Source organism: Macrobrachium nipponense, chromosome 41, assembly GCF_015104395.2.
Source record: "Macrobrachium nipponense isolate FS-2020 chromosome 41, ASM1510439v2, whole genome shotgun sequence".
Taxonomy (NCBI): Eukaryota; Metazoa; Arthropoda; class Malacostraca; order Decapoda; family Palaemonidae; genus Macrobrachium; species Macrobrachium nipponense.
Genome location: NC_061102.1, coordinates 56,678,676 through 56,703,629, shown reverse-complemented (window position 1 = coordinate 56,703,629; position 24,954 = coordinate 56,678,676). Strand labels below are relative to the sequence as shown.

At 43.7% G+C, this 24,954-nt stretch overlaps 1 protein-coding gene across 3 annotated transcripts in view; it reads right to left on the bottom strand.

Annotated features, from left to right (window-relative positions):
- The window catches only part of LOC135212778 (tyrosine-protein kinase BAZ1B-like), a 245,752-nt gene that overhangs the window by 54,695 nt on the left and 166,103 nt on the right, over nucleotides 1-24,954 (bottom strand). For all 3 annotated transcript variants that reach the window (XR_010313993.1, XM_064246550.1, XM_064246551.1), the window contains exons 20-21: nucleotides 23,303-23,439; nucleotides 10,243-10,425 (exon numbers count right to left, since the gene is read on the bottom strand). Coding sequence is in view for 2 of the 3 variants with exons in the window: in XM_064246550.1 (XP_064102620.1) it covers nucleotides 10,243-10,425; nucleotides 23,303-23,439 (320 nt within the window). In the remaining variant the exon portion in view is untranslated. The remainder of the gene's footprint in view (nucleotides 1-10,242; nucleotides 10,426-23,302; nucleotides 23,440-24,954) is intronic.

Sequence of the window (24,954 nt, the reverse complement as noted above, 5' to 3'; positions counted from 1 at the left end):
TCGTATGATAAACGTCGTGTTTGGAGACTTGTTGGGAGATATCCTCCATGCCTACATGGATGACTTAGTAATCTTTTCCAACACATTAGAAGAGCATTTACGTAAATTGGAGTTAGTGTTACAAAGGTTAAGGCAGCATAATTTAAGGGTAAAGATAAGTAAGTGTGAATTTTTTAAAACAGAACTAGTCTATCTAGGTTTCACGGTTTCTAGTGAAGGTCTTAAAGTCGTCCACGATAAGGTGTCGGCTATCCGTAATTTTCCGATACCTACTAACGTCAAGGGAATACAGCAATTTTTAGGATGCAGCGGTTACTATCGCCGCTTCATCCACAACTACTCAATCATAGCCGCTCCCCTAACCGATCTTATAAAAAAGGGCGTAGATTTCGTATGGTCTGAAATTCATCAACAGGCGTTCGATAAATTGAAAGATGAACTGTGTAGTTCTCCTATCTTGAAATTTCCTGACTTCGGTAAGGAATTTTTCATAGCAACAGACGCCTCAGACCTAGGAGTAGGTGGGGTATTGCTTCAACAATATGATAGACAGTTTTTTCCCTATAGCTTTTTATTCACGTAAACTGAGAACCTTCCGCAAAGTAAATGATGGCAGTAAATAGACAAGGAAGGGCTCGCTATTGTTAATTCACTCGTGCACTTTAAAATTCCTAATATACGGTTATCCCGTCAAGGTTCTCACTGATCATAAGCCCCTAACCGACTTCTTTAAAGGCTTAGTCACAGCCCCAAGCGAACTCGGTGGCACATGATCATTCAGGACTTTGGCGCGAGGATCGGGTATTTACCTGGAAACAAAGCAAATATCATTGCTGACGCATTATCACGCAACCCCTCTTCATCTTGTACCGAGCCATTAGCTGAATTAATAGATATCTCAACCTCCATGCCCGTTGTTAAAACTATATCTGAACAGGAAGATCTGGGCTGGAGTGCTGAACTATTACAGACGGAACAAAGAAAGATTCGCAAATAGAAAAAATCATCATTGCGTTTAAACGGAAATCCGAAGGAAAAGGAATACCTAAAGTATAAGCAGCAGATATCCTACAGGACGATATCCTGTGTAGATCCGTGACGAGGAAAACCCGCAACACACCGCAGTTGAATAAAAACCACCAGGTGGGTGGTGCCTATCTCACTCATAGCCACTGTCTTAAGTGGTTGCATGAAAATCCACTGCACGGACACCCGGGTTATACCTTGATGTCACAGAAAGCCAAATCCTTATTTTATTGGCATACGATGCTTACAGATATAAAAAAAGCACATAGCAAATTGTCGCACTTGTCAAGAATACAAAGGGCACACGAAGACACCTGTCAGCCTAGGGGCTTACCCGTGCCAAATCAACCCTTTGAAAGAGTACATTTAGATTTATTAACAGGATTTTACGAGTCAGACAGAGGAAATAAGCACCTCCTAGTAATTATAGACGCTTTGACTCGATATACAGAACTTATAGCGCTTAAAACAAAAAACCGCGGTCGAGTGCGCTAGGAAGTTTTACGAGTGCTACATTTGTAAACATGGAATTCCACACATCATTATCTCAGACTCCGGGCGGGGTGAGTTTCAATAATCATTTCCTTAACTCCTTGTTGCGAATTCCTTAGTATAAAGAAAATCAATACCATGATCTATCACCCAGAGTCTAATGGGCTAGTGGAAAGGGCAAATCGTAAGGTTTAAACATTTTAAGGGTCACCCTAGGGGGGGCAGATCCCAACTGGGACATTGCCATACCTGCGGTACTAAGCACACTTAATCACTCGTATCATGTGTCTATTAAAATGACACCGCACGAGGCACTGTACGGTATCCCGGCCCGAACGCCTTTCCCACATCTTAAAGCCTACAACTAATTTATCAAATCCTCTAAAGGATGTTATGGATGCAAGCATAAGTCGATATAATATAATTCGTAAGAATTTAGAAGAAGCACAGATCATAATGAAAAAAAATCACGATAAAATAGCTAAGCCAACTAGAACATATGCCGTGGGCGATCAGGTATACATACAAGTATACGTGCGTAAAGGTTTAAATTATAAACTGACACCTAAGTTTGAAGGCCCGTTTAACATTTTAGAAAATTTAACGGCCAATAGAGTTATGGGTTCAAAATGTATCCAAACCCACTGATGTGAGAATAGTCCCATTGGCACATATCAGAATCTAAAGAAGGGTAGATGGAGTGAGGGAAAAAATGGTTGTATTTATGAAACTTGTATAATAATTTATATATATATATCTATTAATCATATTGTATGTAAACCTATTCTTTTACGCGAGTTATTACATCTGTTTTACTCATTGCAGGTTTTCAAAAATGAATCTGTTATTGTTAGGAGTGATATTGTGTATTCAGACATCTTTGTTGTATGGAAAGAGCGCTAGGACGAAAGAAATAGAATTTAATCATGGCTCGATTATTGAGAGAATCGATGATGTATTCATCGTGTCAAGTAATATTGTTATCGAAGTAGATATGCATGCTATTTTCTTACCTGAAGATGACGTCCTTAACTTAAAGAATGACCTGATGAGGTTTGGTATTTCCCTTAAGGAAATGCATGAACGTAATTTTCATGCTAACTCAGAGATTTCACTAGCTCAAACAATAAGCGTCGCAGAAATGTTGTCTTATGACATACAAAATAAAACCGCCGAGGCAGAAGAACTCGCTCGTGACCTGCTGATGTGGTTCTGTGCGCACAATACTCTTGAACGCCGCAACCCGCTTATCTAGCTGGACTAAACATCTTAGGATCAGTTGCGAATCTAGGCTTAGGAATCTCAAATCGCCTCAAGATAAATAATCAAAATAAAAAAGAATTTGAGTTTTTGCAACACAAACGGAACTGGCCTTATCAGAACTTCGCAGCCAGTTATCTTCGATCAATCAAATAATGAATATCGTTAATGAACATTCAAATAATATCGATCAGGTCATGGAAGTTCAACATTTGCTGGCTACTTTAGCTTACTATAGTTCGAAATAGATCATATCCGTGTGAAAATATCACATTTTATGAAAAGTCAAAAGATTACGTAGAAGCAATTACGTTAGCAACAAAGGGTGTGTTATCTCCTCACCTCATGCCTATTAAAGATCTGACGTTAACTTTAGAAAACGGACGGGAGAAGCTAGGTTATATTCCTTTATTAGATGCCCATAAAGTAGAATTCTATTATAGCCTAATATCAGTCATCGTTGAAAATTATAGAATTATGATCACAATTCCTTTTGATTCTTCCGATGCTTGGCAATCATACAAAATAGCACCGTTTCCTACTTTTATGACGAATAACTCAAATCCAGTAATATCCAATTTAACGGGGCATGTACTGATTTCTTCTGATAAGAAATCATTTACAGTCATTAAAGACTTAGATAAACTCACTCATTGTTCAGAAGCCATGAATAATAAAATTTGTACAGCTGACTCTTTTGAATTCTATCCTATATCAACGGATTCATGTGGAGTTAGACATAGTGCTAAACGGCTCTCTCTCTCATACAAGCGAAGGTTGTCTGGGGAAACTTTATCCCTTTTACGGTAATAAATTCAATTACAGGATGAATAATGGTTCCTGGATCCGTTATGATAAGGCCGGATTCGACGTCGTGTGTCCGGACACATCCACCGCCATGCCCCTATCTTCGTAGCAGCCGATGGTTGTACGGGGACATCTACAAACTATACCGTCAGAGGGGTCAACACGATAATACGTGAGAAGGCGTATTTCGCGAACTACACGTGGGCTACCACAATCATCCCATCACTACCTCTCCCATACAACGCGCGAGTAGCTCATCGTCTGACGCAACTGGCTGAGATGACTCACGCGTCATCGACTTATGCAGTGGAGAAAATCTTCGCTACTACATTCTGCTAGCCGTGTTCAGCGTGACGGCCATATTGGTTATCGCCGTCAACATCTTTGCTTGGCGTAGGCTGAGGCGTAAACAGAAGGATCTCCAAGGGAACGTACTGGCCCGTCTAGATGACGTACCCGTTAAACTCAAGTCGTTTGCGTTTAGGGCCGCCTGAACTTGGCCACTTCAGTTCGTGCCTAGGGAATTGTCTGGAATTGTGTTGTGTGTGAAAAGCGGTCCGTATGCTGGCAAAAATGTAGGACAAGAATGACTCACGCCTTTGCATTTGAACAGTTAAAGTATCTCCAGGGCGCCTAATAAAGCATTATAGCCCAATATTATACAATTAATATATTCCTAAAGGTATTTTTCAGGCACCTAATAAAATATCAGCCCTATATATTGAATTTCTGCAGAATTACATTGTTATACTATTATACAATTATATTTATCTATTACAAAGAGTGTCAAGTACTCTTTAACAATTATCCATGATCATGCTATAATCATTATTTAGTAACCATTATTCTTAATCAGGTTACCTGTTATCATATTAATCATGTATACATGTTTTGATTTTTACCTTTTTATTATTTTTGGGTACATAATCATTATTATTACCAAACATGGATCTATATTTTCCATGCATTTATCTTTGTTTATGAATATGTCAACAAGGGTATGTAACAGAACCTTTTTATGCATTTAATCACTTAGTATGTTACGAGCACGCTCCTATGGACAATGTTTAAAGTAATTTTTTTTTTGTTATTCAAGGCTTGAATAGGTAGCAGTCCGAGCCTAATGTAATAATTACATTATTATAATAATTTACAAGATCTGTAAATGTAAACCAATGACCTGGGGTCATGGCATAGGAGGTTCTACGTGACCAAAGCAGACCTAGATTACGCTATGCGCTGTCTGCAGTAGCCTGATCTAGCTCTAAGCTTTGTCAACATTTTTATGTTATGATAACTTTGCACAACAACTTCCATGGGAAGCGGTTGACCTGTTAACCTACGCCGGAAACTTGTAACTTCCACGCCAACAATCAAACATATCGGTCGTCCGACCGAGCTGCATCTCCTAGTATGGAGTTACAGAATAAAGTTGTTAACTTGTTCAACTAGCCTGTTTGAATCATCTCCTCTAGTCAAGAAAGAACCTCTCTACTAAGATATCCAAGGGAGATGAGAGGAACCAAAAATTACTTACGAATGACAGTCGTAAGGAAAGAACAAAAAAGTCTATCGCCAAGCGATAAGACATTAGATATGGAGTTCTCTGTCCTTGCAACTCCATTTTGCTGACACCATCAACTCCTCCATATGGGCTCCCCAGCCTTCTAGTGACGCATCCGAGAACAGCAAGAGGTCTGGGGAGGATTGTTGAAGGGGGACACCCACTGTCAGATTGTCGTCGTTCACCCACCACAGCAAGTCTTTCCTCACTTCTGCCGACAAGGGAATTTGCTCGTACGGGTGATCTACTGTTGGTGACCAAAACTCCTTCATCCTCCATTGTAGGGACCGAAGGTGTAGCCTTCCTTGTGGTACTAGCTTCTCCAGGTAGGTTAGGATTCCCAGCACCACCTGCCACTGTCTTGCTGGCTGTGTCTGCTTTCCCAGAAAGGCATTCACCACTTGTTTGCATTTCTCTACTCTTTGGTCTGTCGGGAATACTTTGGCTTGTGTTGTGTCTATCACCATTCCCAGATATTCCAAACGTTGACTTGGATCCAACTGCGACTTCTGCTGATTCACCACAATACCTAGGCTGTGACAAAGCTGCAGGAGGGCCGCCCTGTCCCTGAGTAATTTCTCCCTGGACTTTGCTATCACCAGCCAATCGTCCAGATATCTTATTAGCCTGATCCCCTGAGCATGCGCCCACGCCGACACGAGGGTGAACACTCTTGTAAAAACTTGAGGAGACGTTGTCAATCCGAAGCACAGGACCTTGAATTCGAAAGCTTTCCCTGCAAGACTGAAGCGGAGAAATTTCCTTGAAGACTGATGGACTGGTATCTGAAAGTATGCGTCCTTTAGATCGACTGTCAGCATAAAGTCTCCGATTCTGACTGCTTGTAGAACCGTTTTCGGAGTTTCCATCTTGAAACTGGTTTTCCTTATAAACAGATTCAGCGTTGACAGGTCTATTACTGTCCTCCACTCCCCGTTGGCTTTGGGTACCAGGAAAATCCTGCTGTAGAAGCCTTTTGTCGGACTGCATACTTGTTGCACAGCTCCTTTTTCCATCATCTTCTTCACTTCGTCCTGCAGAATAGTGGCCTTCTGAGATTTGTGGGCATAAGTGACGTGGGGTAATGGTTGATCTGTCAGGGGCGGGGTTACCTCGAACGGGAATCAAATACCCGATCCTGAGAACATCCACCACCCACTGCTCTGCCCCTAGTTCCTGCCACACCTTCCAGTGATTTGCCAGGCAACCCCCCACTGGTGTGGCCGAGTGATGGGAGGCGCCCATCCTATCTTCTTGAGCCTCTCCCTCTTCCCCTATTGCCCCTTCCTCTGTTGTTTCTATTGTGAAAGGGCCGATGAGTTATCCTCTTTGGGGAAGAGGGTCTTGTGACTCTATTAGGGATGCTATGTCTCACTGTCTTCTTTCGAGACATCTGCTGTTGTCTTCCCTCCAAAGGAGTAGTTTGACTGTTAGACGTTTTCCTAACTGCCTGTTGCACCAACCTATTGTTAGTGTCCATCCTTCTTCTATCTATCGCCTCTTCCAGTATGACCTCTGGCAACAGCAGTTGCGATTCCAAGATATCCCCATTCCTCATTGCTAACAGGGAATCCAAATCCACATTGCGGCTTAGTCTAGCCAATGCTGCATCTCTCCTCATTAGCAGGATATTTGCCCAAACATTGGCACTTACGTTTGTCAGGTACGCAATCGCCTTGGAACCTGACTGTAGTAATCTAATGAACAATGGTTCATCCACTACTTTCCTTGTTGCTTCCGAGGATGCAATTTTCGCCACTGCTGTTGACCAAAGGTCTAACCAGGAAGCAGCCTGAAAGACAGAAGAAGCTGTTGCTTCTAACGTAGCAGCCTCTTGGTACGTCATCGAAGGGCACTCCATTTTTAACCTGATCCAAGGTTAATCCAGGCCTTAACCTTACAACATTAGGGTTCATTTGTCTAGACAGCAAAGGGACCTTCGGTGTCGTATAATATTTCCTTTGCTTTATCATTGGAGGGTGAATAAATTTAAATGATCTATTAGATCTTAAGGAATTATCCCTCCCTGCAATCTTTGTGTTTACGTGTTGCAAGACCGATTCCGCATGACTCGAACAAGGCAATTCATACGACACCTTGGTATCCCTCTTTAGTCCAAACGCCATGTCAATTCCAGGAGGAAGCATACTGGCCGGTGTTTCTGTCTTCTCCGAAAGGCTATTGAATTGACGAATCAAATCAATAACCTCTGCAAACGAGGCCAGAAACTCTTGGTTTTCTCCTTCCTCCGGCTCTAGTGTACCACTCTCCGTCACAAGGGATGTTGTCTCGCCTCTATCTTCTGACAGACGGCCCGGAATTCCACGGCCGCGGTCTCTTTGATCTTTGCTGGCTGCTGTTGGCTCGATCCCGGATAGTCAGCAGGGGAACGAGAACGTCTCACTCTTTCTCTGCTCACGGATCTAGAGCGAGAATCTCGTCTAGATCTCCAAGATGAAGGCTCCCTTAAGACAGAGATAAGTTCGTCTCTATTAGCATTGGCATCGTTTTCGAGCGTCGGCGAGCCCGGCCTCGACCTTCTATCCAGACGGACACTGCCTTCCAAGAACGTATCCGCCGAGGTTGCCAACTCTCTATTTTTCGTACTTTTAATAGGAGCCGTATCGTCCTTCGTACGTATTTTGAACGGCCTTACGGGCGAAACTGGGACCTGCATTCCATCCTCTGCTGCACCTTTCGCTGCCAACGTCGATTTTACCAGAGGTATCGCAGTTTTTGCGATCCGAACTGGCAACTCCGCCTCGGCCGCTAGCTCGCCGGCCGTCACCTCTCTCGCTTGTTCGGATTCTTGCGAACGGCTTCGTCTGCCAACCTTGTGCTTAATAGCCACTGATTTTCCGACCTTCTTGCTGACTTGGAAATGACAGTCTTGGTCCGAAGAAGAGGAAGAATTGATTCTTCTCCTCTTAGCCCGAGGATCTGCCAGGAACTCCCGAATCCTCCTCCAACGCTTGACTGGCGCTCGCCGTGACGTTATCGGACTTAGCGATGACGCCGAACTAGAGGAAGAAGACGAAGAAGGCGAATCACACTTTTTCTTTTTGTCTCTCTTATTCATTCTCTTCTCTATATCCTGTAATTTCTGCATTACAGTTTGCATTGACGGGTCAGAAGGCGTATTAGCGTCTGGGTGCAGCGAAAAAGGCCGAGAATCAGTCTGTGACGTCATCACGCCTGCCATATCAGTGTGACGTATGTTGTGACGTCATCCCTCTCGTAGGGAGAGACTGAGAGGTTTCTGCTGGCAACCGCACGTTTGCTGCCAAACTACCTCCCACGTTCTGCATCGCTGTAAATACTGAGTGGGATGGTGAAGCCGCGGCATTAATTCCCATAAATTGCAAGCCCGGGGGATGAGGAACATTCAGCGCTGCCGGACCCTGCTGGAACCGTGACGTCATATAATGCGCAAGCAGACCATCCAAGGTTGGTACGCCTGGTAGGCCTAGCGCTGACCACGTACCATCTAACCTATGCGCTTGAGTAGCAGGAGCCTGGAACAAAGATGGCGGATCTCCCCCTCTACTTGCTGGGAAAAAAGGGGAGTGCAAATTATTCATAAAATTACCCAAGGCCCCTCCTGACGTTTCCGATACAGAACCGCTAGGAGAAACCGAAGGGGTATGAGACAATTCAAAAGCAGGTGGAGAAACATATGGAGCAGCCTGGTTTATTACCGATACAAAAGAAGCCGGTAAGGTTTGGTCATCCAAAGATGGCGTCACCCCCTTCCTTTTGTATTGGCTTTTCCCATAGAACTTCTTCCACTGTTCCACCGACCAACCGCGACAAACAGAACACGGATTAATAACCGTACATACGTTTTCCCTGCACCTACTACAAGTTGGATGAGGATCCGTCGACACCGAAGTTAGGAACCTAGAACATGGAAAGCCACTGACTCCTGGGCATTTCCTTTGTCTCCTCTTCGAAACGGTAGACGATCCCGATGTTGAGGCAAAATTCTCCATCATACCACGTATACACTCTTACCACACACTGATCACACTTGGAGAAAGAAAAGGAATGAAAAATAAAAAAATGAAATGGATAAAGAACGGGCAAACTGAAAAACCGGCTTTAAATGAGATAGACAGTAACACGTCTTATCTTAAAGGCGGTAGGAAAATAACTGATGGGTCACAGGTAGCCGTGGGCATTCTGGGTATACATGCCCCGTGACCTGGTATAGATGCATTAGTCCCCTGGATCTACAAGTGTAATTTTAATTCTCCGGTTTCCAGCTTGGCGCTAGTAAATCCTAATGTTAAGACCGAAGGTTTGTTTCGTGTATGAACAAAGGAACTTTAATCCTAACCATAAAAAAAAAATATATATATATATATATTTACACACACACATAAAAAAGGGGGGATGAATTTGAATTTAGAGCCACAGGGAGAAATCTTTCAAGCAAGATATATCAACTTATAACAGGAATCTGATAAAAGTCCCTCACCCACACACAAAACAGAGGCATAAAAATGAACCTTTATATAAAATAAAGAAATGAAGCATCTCCCATTTTGGAAAAAAAACAAATAAAAATAAAAAGTGCAATCAAATTCTGGGGTACTCAGCCATAAAAATCAGAGCAAAGCCCTTGCCCTTGTACGCAGTAATGACACAATAATTACATTAGGGATTTTAATTTTATTAAAACATGGAGGATTCTCTACCTGTTTGTGTAATTATTTGTGGGGAAAGAATGATCAAATTCTTTTCCTAAGCAGAACCTACAATCATGTAGCACTAAGGAGTTGCCACAGAGAATATTGACTGGCTGTTTTTACCTCCACCTTTTTCCTAGTCCCATTGTGCTAGTTTGTCTAACCAATAGTTTAGTTTACTGTGTACTTAAGGCTTTCTGGTCAACATAAGTGCCAGAGAAAATCAATGATGAAGTGATAATTTCTCTTGCTGCATTAGAGGTGTCAAAACACTAATTGGTTTCACTAGCTCTGATACAATGAATATAGTCAACCAAATGATGAAAAAAAAAAAAAAAAAAAAAAAAAAAAAAAAAAAAAAAAAAAAAAAAAAAAAAAAAAAAAAAAAGATAAATGGCATACCTGGTTTCTTGTTATTTTTCTTCTTTCTTTGTTTTTACTTGGTTGACAGCCAGGACAAAGCCAAGGCTCTGGAGGTTCTTCACTGATTTGAGGACGCAGACATCTCCAATGGTAGCTACCCTCGCATTTGTCACATATTGCTAATGGAACCGAAGTGTCCTGCGCCCTGCATACCTTACATTTCTGTAAAGGATTATGGAAAAGCTTGGTAACAAAATTTGATATTAGTTGTTTTAATCGTGCACAAAGATTCCACAAATATTTAGATCACTGGAAAATACACAATGCAAGAAAAATAATAAACAGATAAGCAGACAAAAATTCATATGATTGATTGCACACACACACTCATCCATTATATACAAAATTTACCAATTTTTAAAGAATTTTCTTTTCCTAGGTATACACACAAACTATCATTAAATGAAGTATCCAAGTACATGTCAATCTTCAGCTGTGTACTAAATAAAAAGACAAAAGATAATCAGCTAGGCTTAGGCATTGCCCTGACTCTCTTGGTCTATCTCAATCATGGTAGGGACCAGCCCAAAGACAGAAATACCCAACACGATCCAGAGGTGGTAGAATCTTAACGAAGAGGTGTGAATCAGGTGGGTAAAGCCTTTATAAAAGCCAGTTTATATACCTAAGAGCCTCATCCAAAGAGGGAGGATGATCTACCTGCCACTATGTTAAATAGGTGGGAGAGCCATTATTAAACTACCAACCTCTCAGGCCAGTCATTCAAAGGTAATCCTCCCTAAGACGCTAAGAACTGTCTCTCACTTCCCCCGGGATGAAGTCTGTAACTCCACTGTCCACAGGTGTGTAACGTAACATACAGGAGTCTGCCTCTTTGTTACTCACTTAAATTCTGTGGGGTTCCCTTGACAAGGACCTGTTGGTTATCTCTCATTCTGCCCTCAACCTCCTCCTTTGCGAACAAAGTGCCACCCTCCCAAGGCAGGGCCTCTCCTGTGGGGCTCTATACCCCTATACACCACTTGCTGGGTCATGAACATTGAGCCCATGGTGAACATGTTCAGGGTTTGTACTAGGTCCCTATGGTAAAAGGCCATGCAGGTAGACAGCTTCTTCCACACACTTCCATTCACTGCCTGAAGGACAAAGTGGTTCATCAGGTGAGCAACCATCGGTCCTATCACCCTGGTGTTGTTGTGGGTCTTCACCCTTCCAAGGTGACTTCTATTCCTGCTCAGAAGCATGCTCAGGGACCTTCCTCTGAGTCAGAAGATGCTGTCTGTAGACACCTCCTCTTTCTTCACGTCTGTGCTCACAAACTGCCTTTTGCACGCTGGTTAGTGGGCCATTATTCTTTTCAGCTAGTGCTTGATGGCTCTGATGGGGTACAAAAGCATTCATCCATATCCAAGGAAATCTCTGTGTCTTATGTGGAGTTACACAACCCCACCCCCCTTAGTTTAGACTAGGGACAGAAGGAATATTATCTTCAACATTAAGATTCTGTCTCCTGCTGTCTTCAGGGGTTCATTAGGAGGGCCCTCTTAGACTTGCTAGAGCCTGTGTCACTTCCCCCTAAAGGATTCTGACCTCCTGGTGTGTGTGTGTGTGTGTGTGTGTGTGTGTGTGTGTGTGTGTGTGTGTGTGTACTTTATCGAATTCCATCACTTCCCCTTCAGGGGCTCTGACCTTCCGGTGTGTGCGTATACACACTTGATCAAATCCGCTAAATAAAGCCTATTGGTCTAAACAATTGTGAAAGAGATCCTCTATATCCCTTCATCACTGTTAATGAGAGGTTCTTCTGCAGGAATTATGTAGGAAGTCTGTGACTTCTTGCAAAGGCCATAAATGGAAAATGACCCCTTCGACAACACCAACACCGGAAGACGGCCCATTTTCCCTGGTAAGCTTCTGTGGACAATAGTAGACTGTGATCACCTTTGCAGCACCTCTTGAAAACCCCAGCAGATGGTGGGTAGCCTTCATCCATAAGGCAGGGGGAGCTTAGTGCCCAATGGTACCTCTCAATGTTCTCTTGAACTAGGGGGAAGGAACCCTGATGAAGTTTCCTTGGAATATCGACTAAGTGCCACCAGGTCCTTCATAGTCCCTGGGATATGAATTTGCAAGTCATGGCTTCTCAAAAGGCTGAACAGGGAGAAAACCATTCACATCCATATAATGTTCCATGGATGGCAGAGGGGTCTTGCATTACCGCTCTCAGGTCTGGAACTGGAGAGCAAGAATTGGAATTTGGCATTTGGGTTGTGGCGAGCAAGTCAACTGTCAGATTATTTCACATTTCTGAGGGTTCATGTGTTACATTCTGGTATAGGAACCAGTCACCCCATGATTTGATCTTTCCTGATTAGTTAGATGGGCCATTACATTTTTTTCCCTGGGCACCTTATATTGCTATCAGGTACACTACCACTGCACATAATCCTGGATACACTGGCACTTGGAAGTGCTGTAGGGCCAACCCCACAACTCGCATCTCGAGGAGGTTTATGTATTCTCTGCTTTCCTTTGTCCCAAAAACACATTTACTATTCAGGTGCATTCCCAGCCCCTTTGGAGATAGTTTGCTAAGCGGCACTCCTTGTTGGTGAGAGAACGAGGCCAGGGCTGGGATGGTACCTTGTTCTTGGCCAGGAAATCCTATCCGTCTGTCAATGGCCTAAAGCTTACCGACACCCTTGGCAGAGGCTAAAGCAACAAGGAATAGTCTTTTGAGTCAAGTTTTTGAGAGAGGTGAAACAGAGAGGCACGAATAGGGGGGGGGGGGGGGGGGGGGGGGGGGGGGGGGGGGGGGGGGGGGGGGGGGGGGGGGGGGGGGGGGGGGGGGGGGGGCCTCGTTAACCTCTTAAGAACCACATCAAGATTCCAAGAGACAGAGTTGAAAGTTGCTTTAGGAAGTTTCAAATGACTTGAGATCACTAAGATCCTGGTTAGAAGACAAATCTATGCCTCTATGTTTAAACACAGAACTCAGCATAGCTCTATGACCTCTAATGTGGAAAGATAGAGCCCCTTGAAGTTTCTCAGATAAAGAAGGAAGTCTGCTGTCCAAGTTACATAAGCCTTAGAAAACGAGATGTTATGTCTGCTGCACCATCTTCAGAAGCTGCCCACTTAGACTGATAGACTTTGGAAGAAGGTAGACATCTACATCTTGCAATAGTCTCTGCAGCAGATCTTGAAAAGCCGTTGGCTCTGACGAGTCACTTGACAGTCTGAATCCTGTCAGAGCAAGAGTGGACAATCCCTAGTGGAACTTTCTGAAGTGAGGCTGTCTAAGCAGACATGGGCTTTGCAGACAGGGCTTTGGGAAGTCCACTAAAGTCTTATAAGGTCTGGGAACAACTCTTTCAAAGGCCAGAACAGAACTACCACGGTCATTGTCTCGTTGTGACGTGACTGACATTTGTTGACCACTTCCCTGACCATACTGAATGGCAGGAATGCATAGAGGTCTAGGTTTGTCCAATTCTGAAGCATGGCATCTGTTGTCCATGTCAGAGGGTCCAGGATTAAAGAGCAGAAGAGAGGAAGGCAATGATTCCTCGATATGGCAAACAAATCCAAGGTTGGTCTGCCCCTAAAGTTTCTAAAGGTTGCTACAGACCAGAGGGTCCAACATCCACTATGCGGGGAGGACCTGTTTGCGACGAATCAAGTTGTCTGTAAACACATTCAACTTTCCTTGAATGAAACAAATGACCATTTTCACTTTATTCTGGTCTGCCAAAAAAGAGAGGTCCTTTGTCGCTTTGCAGTGGTAGAAGGAATGAGTCCCACCTTGTTTCCTGATGTAGGAAAGTGCAATGGTATTGTCAGAATGCCACTACTGACTTGTCTATGATTGTGTCTAAAAAGGCTAGGAGACCCAAATGAACAGCCTTAGTTATTACATGTGTATGTGCAGGTTCTTCTGTTCTGAGGACCATATCCCAGTAACTTAATTTTCCATAAGATGGGCTCCCCAACCTAGATCTGAAATGTCTTAAAAAGGCTAGGTTGGGGTTCACAAGGAGCAGAGACTTTACTTTAAAAATTACAAATTTTTAACCAATTTGTATTTTTCATAACTTACAAACCTGAGGTCTTAACATTAGGATAAATACTCAGCGCCAGCTGGAAACCGGTAAAGTTTAAAATAATTGTGTACGCATGGGACTATTGGCATCTGTTCTTGGTTACGAGACATGTGGAGCCACCCACATACCCCTTTAACTCGTGACCCCAATAGTTTTTCTTCCAACCCAGTTTAGTTGATAGAGGGGTGGTTAGAGGAGGGCCTTTGTATGTTAAGACCTCAGGTTTGTAAGTTATGAAAAATACAAATTGGTTAAAAATTTGTCATTTGTTCATATACGAAACAAACCTTCGGTCTTATTTCAAAATCTAAGACATATATGATTATCATAGAGTCAGACTTCTGGGTTCTACACAATGTCATAATTCACTGCGTCCGAGGAAGATAAGAAGATCTGTTCTTCTAACAAACCAATTCATCCACTCATGTAGGTTTGTTATCATTCCTCTCCCCTTGCTGAAGAAAGGAATGTCCTGCTACTGATAGGTACCTTACTGATACTAACCCTAACAGTATGGCTACTTCACTCACCTGTACCTTGTCCATTCCAGCTTATGATGGTACTCTCTTCTTACTGCCTAAAGTAAAGGAGGAGACAGAAATTTGAAAAGGAAAGAGGCCAGTTAACTCCTCCATTTCACATTCATACCATCATCTTAGACAAGATACCAACTGACCTGCCAGGGGTACAGGATGAGTTACACCATTTGTTGAGCAGCCACCAGAGGGCCCAAGGAAATTGTGTTCCAGGACCTCTGGGCAACCTTATTTATATACAGGAAATTGAAAGTGGTTTTTCATAACAATGAACCCACTCTCAAATTTCAATGAACAGACAGACACCTTCTTAACATTGCTCAATTTTGAGCTTCGATGCAGTTACAGACCAACCGTCACGATGATGACCTTCTCTTCTGTATAACCCCATTGGTACAACTTGACAACAAGGAGTAGGCTCGACCAATCGCCTCTGTTTGGCCTGTTCCTTTACGTCTACCACCTTTATAAATGATAAAAATTCAAAATTCAACATAAAATGAGTTTCTTGAAATGATTAGATTGAAGGATTCTCTCTCTCTCTCTCTCTCTCTCTCTCAATCACATATAATTCTCTGTTAATCACTTTTACTAACCATTTTCATCAAAATCTATTTCAACAATAAAAAAAAGTAAATGATCAAATGCTAAAAGTTAGTCAAAACAAGTTAACCTTGACAAAATAATTCTTACTTCATGTTCAGCAATGATGGATTTCAAGTTGTCAACTACTGCCAAAATGGAAGTTGCTCTTTCCTTCGTCTTTAACTTAAGGACAAGCTTTTTAGTTTCGAGAAAATAGGTCTTCCTCTTCGACTTTAGGCAGATGAATACATGATGCGGATGATGAGAATACACTTTGCATATCTGAATAATACGTATGGCGTGATGATGATGATACCGATCATTCATACACACTGCACTATGACGTCACAAATGACTGAGCAGGAAATCTTTCTCTCGCATTTCCCCCACCCCTTCTCTCAGATACCAATGAATGGCCCCACCACCTAAAATACTTGAAAAGACAATAGATTTTATATGTTTGTGGCGCGTGACTCGCAGACTTTGAACGGCTTCGCAGATACAGAAAATCTATTTTTGAGAACTAGCGACCATATGAAAGGGGAATCACACAACCCAATCATGCATACTATTTTGAGACCCGACTGTATTTACTTAGTACATACATGTTGAAAAAGTGTAAAAATGTACTACTCTTTCTTGTAAGCATTTCAATTCTAACTGTCCTTTCATTCATTCATCCCGGACCACTTTGCAAATTCCATTGTGTCTTGTCATGCTTCCACGAATGCAGATTTTCTTTTCCTTTCACAATCAACACCTTGTCTGAAATCTTGAAACTATGCTTTGTATACCTTTACTAGACAATCCAACCTTCCATTTACCCAGGCTTAAGGCAGGTTCTTGATGATTCATTGAATCACTGAGTTTCAAACTCTATATCTCTGCTTGTGAATGAACCTCTCTGTAAAGTCTTGCAAAAGTTAATTCATAAAATATACCAAATTTGTAACTAATTTGTATTTTTCATAACTAACAAACCTGAGGTCTTAACATTAGGATTTACTAGCGCCAAGCTGGAAACCGGTAGAATTAAAATTACACTTGTGAGATCCAGGGACTAATGGCATCTATACCAGGTCACGGGGCATGTATACCCAGAATGCCCACGGCTACCTGTGACCCATCAGTTATATTTCTAACCCAGTTTAGACTGCTAGAGGGGTGGTTCGAGGTGGGCCTTTAACTGTTAAGACCTCAGGTTTGTTAGTTATGAAAAATACAAATTAGTTACAAATTTGGTATTTGTTCATACACGAAACAAACCTTCGGTCTTAACATTAGGATAGACTTACTATTGGAGGGAGGTAAGTCTCTACAACTGACTGGGAGTTTGCCACCTTATCCATTTCCGAATATATAGGGAAATTCTAAGAGAATGGACAATGAACCTAGGACCAAAGATATAAGCGGATCTATTGGTTTCCTCCCACTGGGTGTAGATACCATTCTACTGTTTACTCTTGTCCCTTGCGACTGGATCCACCTTCACCCTTCCTTTTCTTTTCCTTATTATCCAGAGGGGTGTGTTGCTACTGAAAAGTATATCATCAGCTAAGATAGCTTCACAGTATGGCTGACCATCTCACCTGCATCTAGTCCGTTCCAGCACATGACGGTACTCTCCTTCATATTGCCCGTAGTTAAAGGAGTAGGAAGAAAGTATAAAGAAAAAAGACCAGTCATCCCATTCATTCTACTTTCATACCTTCATCTTAGACTAGACGCAAACTGACCCGCCAGGGGCACTGGATGAACTATATCACTTGTTGGGCCGCCACCACTGGACCCAAGGAAAAGGTGTCCAAGGATCTATGGGCAACATCTTTCAAATAAAATGAGGTGAAAGTTGTTTGACGCTTCCACACGCCAGCTTTCAGAATTTTATCCACAGACATGTTCTTCTAAATGCCAGGGAAGCACTCACACCCCTGATGTCATGAGCTCTAGCTCCCACCTGGCTATCTGACCCTCTGTCTTCTGCAGTATAGCATCTCTGATAGTCTCCCTTAGCCAAATGATATTGTATTTTTGGACACTTCCTTCTTGTTCCGTCCTGTACTTACGAACAACCTCTGGCACCCCGGCCTGAGGTGCCTTGTTCTCTTTAAGTACTCCCTTAGTGCCCTGACGGGGCACAGGAGCATTTCAGCTTTGTCGTTGTCTACAAAGTCTGCCAAGGAAGGTATGGTAAAGGAGTCGAATCTGCCGTCTACTATTGTTGGATTTTGGGTCTTTGCCACGAATTCTGGGACAAACTCACACACCATTGATCTCCAACCTCTCGAGTGCTTTATGAGATATGAGAGGCCATGTAGCTCCCCCACCCTTTTGGTTGAAGCCAGGGCCAATAAGAAGACTGTCTTCAGGGTCAGGCTCCTATCCGTGGACTGCCTTAGTGGTTCATAGGGGGGTTTTGTCAGACTACTCAGTACCTTGGTCAGATCCCAATCTGGGGCTTTTAGCTCCTTTGGTGGGCATGACTGTTCAAAGCTCCTCATCAGCATGGCCAACTCCCATAAGACGATATGTCCACTCCTTTCATTCGTAAGACTGAGGCTAGGAGCAGCCCTGTACCCCTTCACTGCAGATACAGACATATGTTTTTTCTGTTCTGAGATATATCAGAAAGTCTGCTAACTGCTGAATAGTGGTACCGAGTGGAGACACGTTCCCTCTACGACACCAATCACAGTATGCTGACCACTTTCCTTGGTATACTGTCGCAGATGATTTTCTGATATTACCTGCCATCTGAGTTGCTGCTTTCTGCGAAAACCCTCGCTCTCGGAGGAGATACTTGACAGTCTCCACCCGTGAAGCGATAGGGACTTCACCGACTGGTGGTACCTCTCCACGTGAGGCTGACACAGAAGGTTGCTCCATGGAGGTAACTCTCTTGGCACATCTACTAGGAGTTCCAGTAGGTCTGGAAACCACTCTGCTTTCGGCCCCATAACGGGGCTACCAGGGTCATCTTGAGGTTCTGAGACCGCATTACCCTGTTCAGAACCTGACGGATTAGACAAAATGGAGGAAATGCGTACACGTCCAGATCGTCCCAGGGGTGTTGTAGCGCATCTTCTGCTACTGCCTCTGCGTCCGGGACTACTGAACAATACACTTCCAACTTTTTGTTGTACCTGGTTGCGAATAGGTCTATGATCGGTCCTTCCCACAACATGAGCATCCTGTCCACTACCTGTTGGTGTAGGGACCACTCCGTTCCCAGAATCTGATCCCTGCGGCTCAACTTGTCGGCCACTATGTTTCTTTTTCCCGGAATATACCTGGCCTTGATGTCTACCAGGTTCTCTATAGCCCACTGGTGAAGTTGAACTGTCATCACATGTAACTGCCGAGAAACTAGGCCTCCTTGCTTGTTTATATAAGCTACTACTGTGGTGTTGTCTGACATCAATACCACTGAGTGTCCCTTTACTCTCTCCCTGAATTCTTGTAGAGCCAGGAAAGCTGCTTTCAACTCCAGCACGTTTATATGGAGTTCTCTGTCCTTGCAACTCCATTTTGCTGACACCATCAACTCCTCCATATGGGCTCCCCAGCCTTCTAGTGACGCATCCGAGAACAGCAAGAGGTCTGGGGAGGAATGTTGAAGGGGGACACCCACTGTCAGATTGTCGTCGTCCACCCACCACAGCAAGTCTTTCCTCACTTCTGCCGACAAGGGTAATTTGCTCGTACGGGTTGATCTACTGTTGGTGACCAAAACTCCTTCATCCTCCATTGTAGGGACCGAAGGTGTAGCCTTCCTTGTGGTACTAGCTTCTCCAGGGAGGTTAGGATTCCCAGCACCACCTGCCACTGTCTTGCTGGCTGTCTGCTTTCCAGAAAGGCATTCACCACTTGTTTGCATTTCTCTACTCTTTGGTCTGTCGGGAATACTTTGGCTTGTGTTGTGTCTATCACCATTCCCAGATATTCCAAACGTTGACTTGGATCCAGCTGCGACTTCTGCTGATTCACCACAATACCTAGGCTGTGACAAAGCTGCAGGAGGGCCGCCCTGTCCCTGAGTAATTTCTCCTGGACTTTGCTATCACCAGCCAATCGTCCAGATATCTTATTAGCCTGATCCCCTGAGCATGCGCCCACGCCGACACGAGGGTGAACACTCTTGTAAAAACTTGAGGAGACGTTGTCAATCCGAAGCACAGGACCTTGCACTCGAAAGCTTTCCCTGCAAGACTGAAGCGGAGAAATTTCCTTGAAGACTGATGGACTGGTATCTGAAAGTATGCGTCCTTTAGATCGACTGTCAGCATAAAGTCTCCGATTCTGACTGCTTGTAGAACCGTTTTCGGAGTTTCCATCTTGAAACTGGTTTTCCTTATAAAGATTCAGCGTTGACAGGTCTATTACTGTCCTCCACTCCCCGTTGGCTTTGGGTACCAGGAAAATCCTGCTGTAGAAGCCTTTTGTCGGACTGCATACTTGTTGCACAGCTCCTTTTTTCCATCATCTTCTTCACTTCGTCCTGCAGAATAGTGGCCTTCTGAGATTTGTGGGCATAAGTGACGTGGGGTAATGGTTGATCTGTCAGGGGCGGGGTTACCTCGAACGGAATCAAATACCCGATCCTGAGAACATCCACCACCCACTGCTCTGCCCCTAGTTCCTGCCACACCTTCCAGTGATTTGCCAGGCAACCCCCCACTGGTGTGGCCTGAGTGATGGGAGGCGCCCATCCTATCTTCTTGAGCCTCTCCCTCTTCCCCTATTGCCCCTTCCTCTGTTGTTTTCTATTTGAAAAGGGCCGATGAGTTATCCTCTTTGGGGAAGAGGGTCTTGTGACTCTATTAGGGATGCTATGTCTCACTGTCTTCTTTCGAGGCATCTGCTGTTGTCTTCCCTCCAAAGGAGTAGTTTGACTGTTAGAGGTTTTCCTAACTGCCTGTTGCACCAACCTATCGTTAGTGTCCATCCTTCTTCTATCTATCGCCTCTTCCAGTATGACCTCTGGCAACAGTAGTTGCGATTCCAAGATATCCCCATTCCTCATTGCTAACAGGGAATCCAAATCCACATTGCGGCTTAGTCTAGCCAATGCTGCATCTCTCCTCATTAGCAGGATATTTGCCCAAACATTGGCACTTACGTTTGTCAGGTACGCAATCGCCTTGGACCCTGACTGTAGTAATCTAATGAACAATGGTTCATCCACTACTTTCCTTGTTGCTTCCGAGGATGCAATTTTCGCCACTGCTGTTGACCAAAGGTCTAACCAGGACGCAGCCTGAAAGACAGAAGAAGCTGTTGCTTCTAACGTAGCAGCCTCTTGGTACGTCATCGAAGGGCACTCCATTTTAACCTGATCCAAGGTTAATCCAGGCCTTAACCTTACAACATTAGGGTTCATTTGTCTAGACAGCAAAGGACCTTCGGTGTCGTATAATATTTCCTTTGCTTTATCATTGGAGGGGGAATAAATTTAAATGATCTATTACATCTTAAGGAATTATCCCTCCCTGCAATCTTTGCGTTTACGTGTTGCAAGACCGATTCCGCATGACTCGAACAAGGCAATTCATACGACACCTTGGTATCCCTCTTTAGTCCAAACGCCATGTCAATTCCTAGGAGGAAGCATACTGGCCGGTGTTTCTGTCTTCTCCGAAGGCTATTGAATTGACGAATCAAATCAATAACCTCTGCATACGAGGCCAGAAACTCTTGGTTTTCTCCTTCCTCCGGCTCTAGTGTACCACTCTCCGTCACGAGAGATGTTGTCTCGCCTCTATCTTCTGACAGACGGCCCGGAATTCCACGGCCGCCTGCCCCTACGGCCGCGGTCTCTTTGATCTTTGCTGGCCGCTGTTGGCTCGATCCCAGATAGTCAGCAGGGGAACGAGAACGTCTCACTCTTTCTCTGCTCACGGATCTAGAGCGAGAATCTCGTCTAGATCTCCAAGATGAAGGCTCCCTTAAGACAGAGGTAAGTTCGTCTCTATTATTGCATTGGCATCGTTTTCGAGCGTCGGCGAGCCCGGCTTCGGCCTTCTATCCAGACGGACACTGCCTTCCACGAACGTATCCGCCGAGGTTGCCAACTCTCTATTTTTCGTACTTTTAATAGGAGCCTTATCGTCCTTCGTACGTATTTTGAACGGCCTTACGGGCGAAACTGGGACCTGCATTCCATCCTCTGCTGGCACCTTTCTCCGCCAACGTCGATTTTACCAGAGGTATCCGATCAGTTTTTGCGATCCGAACTGGCAACTCCGCCTCGGCCGCTAGCTCGCCGGCCGTCACCTCTCTCGCTTGTTCAGACTCTTGCGAACGGCTTCGTCTGCCAACCTTGTGCTTAACAGCCACTGATTTTCCGACCTTCTTGCTGACTTGGAAATGACAGTCTTGGTCCGAAGAAGAGGAAGAATTGATTCTTCTCCTCTTGGCCCGAGGATCCGCTAGGAACTCCCGAATCCTCCTCCAACGCTTGACTGGCGCTCGCCGTGACGTTATCGGACTTAGCGATGACGCCGAACTAGAGGAAGAAGATGAAGAAGGCGAATCACACTTTTTCTTTTTGTCTCTCTTATTCATTCTCTCCTCTATATCCTGTAATTTCTGCATTACAGTTTGCATTGACGGGTCGAAGGCGTATTAGCGTCTGGGTGCATCGAAAAAGGCCGAGAATCGGTCTGTGACGTCATCACGCCTGCCATCTCAGAGTGTGACGTATGTTGTGACGTCATCCCTCTCGTAGGGAGAGACTGAGAGGTTTCTGCTGGCAACCGCACGTTTGCTGCCAAACTACCTCCCACGTTCTGCATCGCTGTAAATACTGAGTGGGATGGTGAAGCCGCGGCATTAATTCCCATAAATTGCAAGCCCGGGGGATGAGGAACATTCAGCGCTGCCGGACCCTGCTGGAACCGTGACGTCATATAATGCGCAAGCAGACCATCCAAGGTTGGTACGCCTGGTAGGCCTAGCGCTGACCACGTACCATCTAACCTATGCGCTTGAGTAGCAGGAGCCTGGAACAAAGATGGCGGATCTCCCCCTCTACTTGCTGGGAACAAAGGAGAGTGCAAATTATTCATAAAATTACCCAAGGCCCTCCTGACGTTTCCGATACAGAACCGCTAGGAGAAACCGAAGGGGTATGAGACAATTCAAAAGCAGGTGGAGAAACATATGGAGCAGCCTGGTTTATTACCGATACAAAAGAAGCCGGTAAGGTTTGGTCATCCAAAGATGGCGTCACCCCCTTTCTTTTGTATTGGCTTTTCCCATAGAACTTCTTCCACTGTTCCACCGACCAACCGCGACAAACAGAACACGGATTAGTAACCGTACATACGTTTTCCCTGCACCTACTACACGTTGGATGAGGATCCGTCGACACCGAAGTTAGGAACCTAGAACAAGGGAAGCCACTGACTCCTGGGCATTTCCTTTGTCTCCTCTTCGAAGCGGTAGACGATCCCGATGTTGAGGCAAAATTCTCCATCATACCACGTATCCACTCTTACCACACACTGATCACACTTGGAGAAAGAAAAGGAATGAAAAATAAAAATGAAATGGATAAAGAACGGGCAAACTGAAAAACCGGCTTTAAATGAGATAGACAGTAACACGTCTTATCTTAAAGGCGGTAGGAAAATAACTGATGGGTCACAGGTAGCCGTGGGCATTCTGGGTATACATGCCCCGTGACCTGGTATAGATGCCATTAGTCCCTGGATCTCACAAGTGTAATTTTAATTCTACCGGTTTCCAGCTTGGCGCTAGTAAATCCTAATGTTAAGACCGAAGGTTTGTTTCGTGTATGAACAAATGCCCAATTTGTGGTAAAAATTTCAACAATTTCAATAACCTACATACCTTTGTAGCCATAGATTTCTCCCATTTAATGCATGAATCAAACATGCCCACCAACAGATGTAGACGTGACAGCGTTGAACAACTGCTAACAGCATCCCTCCACTGTTGTACAGAACTTCCCTCCACTTCTTCATACTCTAAGATTCCAAATATATAATTTTCAAATATTAAAATAATTTTTTTTCTCATGTACAAACCAATTACTTTATGATAGCCTATCTTTTATGTCAGTGCAATCTCCACTCTCCTTTAATCTGTTCCTTTTAACCTACCATAAGTGTGCATTTGAATACCTGAGTGATCATCAAGCAATGTTTAAGAGAAGGTTGCTTTCCATAAGTTAAGAGCAGCAGCTCTCATCAACCAACCAGGTCCCCTATCACTGCTCTTTGCTTAGGATGTCTACCCAAGAAATGTCAAGAATTTTTCTTTGTCCTTCTTTCCTTTAGTGGATGCCTACCTATGAAAAGTCAAGAATCTTTCTTTTTCCTTCTTCCTTTTAGTATTCAGCTGAAAATCCTTAAGGACAAGGCAACAGTCTACAAACTCAGAGGGTTCCTAAGGGAAATCAGCCTGAGAAGAGAGGTTATAGGAAAAGGTGATAAATATAAATGAAATAGAAAATAGAACTGGTACACATTAAATTCAGATGATGTCAATTACTGATAACAGGAATGAATTTGCTCCACTCTTAAATATTTGAATGATTCCACATTTTAGTTGAAACCAAGATAAAACTCCTACCAAATTGGATAATGATGCTGGAAAACTATGCACTCTTTGCAGCAGCAGTCTGCCTAGTCTCACAAGCAAAATTAGCTAGGTCAGGTAGAGAAGTGCAGGAATTTGCTGTAGTAGTAGCAAAATAAACTAGACTGATGACAACTTTACCCAAGAGCTTGAGATTGGGTCAGCAACCAAAGACCACACTGGGGAACAGTACTCCAAACATACTAGAGGAGTGAGTTAAAATAATTACAGTATGCTTCACCATAAAACATTCAAAAACACATCTGAAAGATGCCAACTTCTCAGGAAACCAAGGAAACATATGTTTCTCAAAACTCAATTTCACATCAAAGTTACAGTAATCATAAATTTGAGTTTTCTAATGGTTAAGCTTCATGCCCCAAAGCTTACTCCACTCCTGAATGCATGCCAGAACTCTATTCAAGGATTCTGCAACCACAGACTTAAGATGTGAAGAAGGAACAACAGCTAGAACAGTAGCACCATGGGCATATCAGTTTGTTTTCCAGACCAAGCCACAAGTCACTAATATAGATACAGAATAAAAAAAAAGGTCCAAGGAGACCACCTTGAACAACTGAAATGACATAACTCAAGCAAAAATACTGCTCGTCAACACAGACTTTGGGGTTTGCTTATTAAAAACTCATTAAAAATACGAATAAAGATCAACCAATTACCAAAAAATTTTAGCGTGTAGGTGAATGCTTCATGAGTCAGTTAAATGGGTGCACTAAAATCTAGACCAACCATGTGTGCCTCTGTAACCTCATCTAGAGCATTTTGGAAGACAGTTGACTTTGAGAAGAGAACGTCACTTATACCAACGCCTTTATAAAATCCCAACTGTTATGCTGATAGCAGATCAACATCTTCAACAAACCTACAAAGATGCTTGCAGA